This window comes from Pongo abelii, chromosome 2 (genome assembly GCF_028885655.2).
Source record: "Pongo abelii isolate AG06213 chromosome 2, NHGRI_mPonAbe1-v2.0_pri, whole genome shotgun sequence".
In the NCBI taxonomy this organism is placed as follows: Eukaryota; Metazoa; Chordata; class Mammalia; order Primates; family Hominidae; genus Pongo; species Pongo abelii.
The window spans coordinates 25,200,852-25,206,851 of NC_085928.1; the positions used below are offsets into that span (position 1 = coordinate 25,200,852).

General features: G+C 32.9%; 1 protein-coding gene across 2 annotated transcripts in view; it reads left to right on the plus strand.

Annotated features, from left to right (window-relative positions):
• The window catches only part of CD200R1 (CD200 receptor 1), a 59,554-nt gene extending 54,285 nt beyond the window's left edge, over window positions 1-5,269 (plus strand). For both annotated transcript variants that reach the window (XM_002813283.4, XM_063721771.1), the window contains 3 exons: window positions 1,289-1,397; window positions 1,943-1,988; window positions 2,679-5,269. In XM_002813283.4, coding sequence (XP_002813329.2) covers window positions 1,289-1,397; window positions 1,943-1,988; window positions 2,679-2,801 — 278 coding nt within the window. In that variant the 3' untranslated portion in view covers window positions 2,802-5,269. The remainder of the gene's footprint in view (window positions 1-1,288; window positions 1,398-1,942; window positions 1,989-2,678) is intronic.
• Window positions 5,270-6,000: the final 731 nt, after the last annotated feature.

Consider the following 6,000-nt stretch of genomic DNA (forward strand, 5'->3'; position numbering starts at 1 on the left):
GCTAGTACAAATTCAATGAGAGAGAGCTTAGTAGTTTGAAAGCAAGGGTTTTAAAAAATGTTGTTTTAAACAATGTAACCAAACATTTCATTTTCATATAACATATGGAGAAATTCAGTATTTAAAAACATCAACTGTGGAAGAAAGGTGGAAAGACCAGATACCAGCCTGCTCAGTCTCCACTTCATCTCTTTCTGCTGCCACTGAGCTATATTCGTGCAACACCAGGAGCATAGTTTGCAAATCATTGCCTCTCAGGTCGGCAGTTCCTTTGTTGACTTGCACGCTTGTCAGATAGAATTTTGTATTGCTGCCAGCAGCTAATAAATAAAGTTCCTGCTATGGATTCATTTTAGTTTCAATGCCCTGGGAGAAAGATGACTTCATAATTAGGGTTACTTTTCCAAGTATCTTCCTTTCAATTGCCCATTTAGTTGGAGGGGAGAAACACTCTGCTATAACAGAGTGGTAGGAATTCACCACCAATGAATCTTTAAAGCAACAAAACCGTGATATAAGGTGATGTCTTGCTGAAAACTCTGGAGTCTGTATTGAAAAAGCAGTTTTATTTTAATAATTCTCAAACTATTAGTGGGTCAGAAGTGTTGAAAATGAAACTACAGATATGAATTTCATGTATTGTGAGACGTTATTGAATGATCTATATAGATAGATAGATATAGATGTAAATATAGATAACTTTATTTTTAGTAGACATTAATTTTTCAAGCAGTTTTAGGTTCACAGCAAAATTGAGTGGAAAGTACAGAAATTTCCCATATAACCCCTGCCTTCGCCCATGCCCAACCTCTTCCACCTACACCTGCACCAGAGTGTTACATTTATTAGAACTGTTGAACCTCCATTGATACAACATTACCACCCAAAGTCCATACTTTACATTAGAGTTCATTCTTGGTGTTGTACATTCCATGGGTTTGGACAAACGTGCAATGACATGTATCCACCAGTACAGTATTACACAGAACAGCTTTATTGTCCTACACAATCCTCCTTGCTCTTTCTATTCCCCCCTCCTTCCTCACCACCAGATAATCAATAATTTATTGACTATTCCCCTAGTTTTGTCTTTTCTGTAATGTCTTACAATTGGAATCATACAATATGTAACATTTCCAGATTGGCATGTTTCATTTAGTAACATACATTTGAAATTCCTCTATGTCTTTTTATGGTTTGATAGCTCATTTCTTTTTAACATTGAATAATAAGATAGTACATTATTTGGATTGTACCACATTTGAACCATATATTTTTGTGTCTATAGTTCCAGGTGCCAAAAAATCAGCAAAATTGTATATTCCATATATCATCCTTACTATTATTATTTTGACCATCGTGGGATTCATTTTGTTATTGAAAGTCAATGGCTGCAGGTATTGACTGATGAATGTTTTTTTCTTCTTCAGCTTTATTAGGCTAGAAAAGAGTCAGAAATATGGAACTGATTGTATTGGGTATATTAGGATGTTAACATCAAATCTCCCATAATCAAATCTTGAAGGTGTTAGACTTGGACTACTTTGAATGATGAGAGAGACTTTGCTAGGTTGCTTTGGCATAGAAGCATGGAAAATTAGGCCATTTAGGGTAAGATCTTGGGAGAGAAAGTGCATGTTAATTTTTGCATTTGGGTAAATAATTACAATTCCTTCATGCACCAAAGGGGAGATGTTACATGCATTCAGTTGCATCAAGCTTCTATTGCATAATTTCACTTTTTCAAAATCCGGAATATTCTTATTTGGGTATATTAACCACAGGCAGTATTCTTCACTTATTTCTAGTCGTTTCTTTCTGATTTATTATGGCTTCTATCAAAATTAAACACAATTGTCAATAGTGTACTGTCTTATTTTCCCATTTTCAATCTAAACAATGATGTTTCCTCCATTCACTTCAATTTATTTTATTTTTATAGAAAATATAAATTGAATAAAACAGAATCTACTCCAGTTGTTGAAGAGGTAAGATAAGATAAAAAAGACTAATTGCAAACTTAAGCCAATAGTCTGAAAATCTAGCAACATAATTTGTAGTTTGTATCAATATAAGTGTTTCAGTTGAAAAACTAAAACAATTCTGACTTGCAGTGCTTATATGTGTGATTACTTTGTCAATTATCTATCAAATACTATTTATACATCACTCTGAACCACGTTTTCACTTCATGAACTATATCCTAACACACATGATGTTTGGCTCCTTTGGACTGTAATCTTTAGAGGAAATGAATTGGTGTTTCTTGTCACCAATTTGAAAGCATCTCTAATTCCTGACTTTTCCTTTTCAATACTATCATTATTTTTCTCTTACACAAACTTAAAACATATCCTGCTCCTTCATCTCTTATTATAAGTAGCTTACTAAGTCTCCAAAGCTCTCCTTTGGAGTACTTCTCATATCACTTCATTCATCTCCACTCCTACTTTCACAGAGCTATTATCTCCACACAGAGACTTACGTAGTTAACAAATACTTTTTGATAAAATGTTAGAACAAAGCCTGCTCTTATGTTTATATAGGCCCAGAAACACAATTATAAGCACTCTTGAGCACCTGTTAGAAATACTAAAGCTATGGGCAACTGTTACAAAAATACAGATAATTTCTATAATGATTTTTTGAATTGATTTTAACTCTGAGTTCTTTCTTAGGATGAAATGCAGCCCTATGCCAGCTACACAGAGAAGAACAATCCTCTCTATGATACTACAAACAAGGTGAAGGCGTCTCAGGCATTACAAAGTGAAGTTGGCACAGACCTCCATACTTTATAAGTTGTTGGACTCTAGTACCAAGAAACAACAACAAACGAGATACATTATAATTACTGTCTGATTTTCTTACAGTTCTAGAATGAAGACTTATATTGAAATTAGGTTTTCCAAGGTTCTTAGAAGACATTTTAATGGATTCTCACTCATACCCTTGTATAATTGGAATTTTTGATTCTTAGCTGCTACCAGCTAGTTCTCTGAAGAACTGATGTTATTACAAAGAAAATACACGCCCATGACCAAATATTCAAATTGTGCAGGACAGTAAATAATGAAAACCAAATTTCCTCAAGAAATAACTGAAGAAGGAGCAATTGTGAACAGCTTCTTGTGTGTCCTTTCAGAATATTTTAATGTACATATGACAGGTCTATATGCCTATGGTATATGTGTCAATTTATATGTCCCTTTACATATACATGCACATATCTTTGTCAAGGCACCAGTGGGAACAATACACAGCATTACTGTTCTATACATATGAAAACCTAATAAGTCTTGGAGATCATTTTATATCATGACAAGTAGAGCTACCTCATTCTTTTTAATGGCTATATAAAATTCCATTGTATAGTTGTATCATTATTTAATTAAAAACAACCCTAATGATGGATATTTAGATTCTTTTAAGTTTTGTTTATTTCTTTTAAGTTTTGTTTGTGGTATAAACAATACCACATAGAATGTTTCTTGTGCATATATCTCTTTGTTTTTGTTTGAGTATATCTGTAGGATAACTTTCTTGAGTGGAATTGTCAGGTCAAAGGGTTTGTGCATTTTACTGTTGATATATATGTTAAATTGTGTCAAATATATATGTCAAATTTCCTCCAACATTGTTTAAATATGGCTTTCCCTAAATTTCTATTTTAATAACCGTACGATTCCTGCTTCTACAGTTGCCACTTTCTCTTTTTAATCAACCAGATTACATATGATGTGAGATTATAATAAGAATTATACTATTTAATAAAAATGGATTTATATTTTTGGTCATGTTTGTAAGAGAGTGAATGCACCTGTGAGAACATTAGCTTCTTCTGAACTCATTATATCTCTACAGAGGTGTTGATACTTGATGCCTAACAGTTTTGCAGATGTGCTACATTGGAATTGTGTATTTTTATGGTGTACGTTCTACTGTGATATATTTATTGAATAATTAATGTCTATTGACCATATAAGTGGCAAAAAATGCACCATAGAGGACATGGGGTATTTATTTATAAAATATGAGCTACATGATAAGTGAGTGGCCATGGGATGGCATGACCCTCCCCTTCATATTTTTGTGGAGCAAAATATTGGCAATGTTTATGTGAATGATTTTTAATATCATGAAATTATTTTTAATTAAAAAAATAAGTCTATTTGCTCCATAGCAGAAAAAACATTAAAAGTTTTTCGTCATGATAGAAATTAAAACAAAATATATTCATTCTTCAATCATGCCATCTGAGACTTTTAAGACAGCTATTTTGTCTTATAAGTATATTTTTCTCCCTCTAGACATTTCAATTACTATGGATTTTGTCCTTAAAGGGACTTTTAGTCTATTTTGGATGTAAAGCTAATCTAATGACACTTGGCACATGATATTTTGATCAAGCCATTTTGACTTGACGAAAAAGCATTGTCCATTAGGTTTCTGCATATAAATATTACCAAGCAATGTTCACAATAGACATCATTACACTATCCTTGAAATTTATTAATTCTTCATCCAACCCTGGTTGAGCTGAGGCTCATAGTTAGGTTCAAGACTATCTGTTTAAATATTACTGAAAAACAAAGTAAGACAGTACTATGCTTACCTCTTAACTTGATAATGTCAAAACGGGCATGTTAAATGACATCATAGAAAAGACTTCAAGATAATTTATAAAAGTTAAATTATATTGTACAGAAAGTAGTTGTATGAAAGTCTCTACTATGGGGCTGGAACATGGTTGAACATTAGAATCATATAAAAAATTATATATATTCTCCAAATCCACGCTAGACCTGTCAAATTAGAGAATCTAGAGATTAGACCTGGTGTGTCAGCAAGGTCATCCAGGAAGCAGAGGCTGAGATGGAGTTAGGTGTGATTACTTACATAGTCGATTACATTTTACAAATAACATTTTATATGTCTCATTTACTGTGCTTTCTCCCCATCCTATTTTGTATCTTTTCCTTTGCTTTGCTGGATTTGTCAATTTTCTCTCTTTCTCTGTCTCTCTCTCTTTCAATATCTCTAATAATTTGAAAGTAATTCATCATAATTAAACATCTATTGGGGTTATGCTTCACTTACAAACTTCTGAAAACAGCTTTACTGAGATATAATTGATATATTTAAGTGTACAGTTTGTTAAATTTTGCACATATTTAAAATGTGGACTTTGGTAAATGTTGACATAGTTTTACATCTGTGAAACCATCAGCATAATCAAGATAATAAACTTGTCTATCACCCCCTAAAATTTTCTTGTTTCTTTGTGAGCCTATTCCCACAATCTTCTTGTTCCTCCTCATCCCCCGCTCCCCAGGCAACCTCTGATCTGCTTTCTGTAACTATGTACTAGTTAGCATTTTTTAGAATTTTCCATAAATAAAATCATACAATAGATACTCTTTTATTTTTTTTTGGTTGCACTTTTTTTTCTCATTATAATTATTTTGAGATACATCCACATCCACACAATGATACTTCATTCTTTTTATTCCAAATAGTGTTTAATTTTATAGCTATACCAGTTTGTTTATCCGTTTGCCTGTTGGTGGACATTTGTGTTGTTTCCAGTTTTGGGCTATTAGAAATAAAGCTGTTATACACATTATTTTGCAAGTATTTTTGTTGACATATATTTTTATTTTTCCTGAGTAAATACTGATGAGTGGATTGGCTAGATCAGATGATATGTAGATGTTTCACTTTTAAAGACCTTGCCAATCTTTGTTTCTTTTCTTTTTTTTTAATTTTTTTTAAAGTAAACTTTTAATTTCAGATTAGTTTCATTTATTATTATTATTATACTTTAAGTCCTGGGATACATGTGGAGAAGGTGCAGGTTTGTTACATAGGTATACACGTGCCATGGTGGTTTGTTGCACCCATCAACCCATCATCTACACTGGGTATTTCTCCTAACGCTGTCCCTCCCCTAGCTCCCCACCCACTAAAAGGCCCCAGTGTGTGATGTTCCCCTCCCTG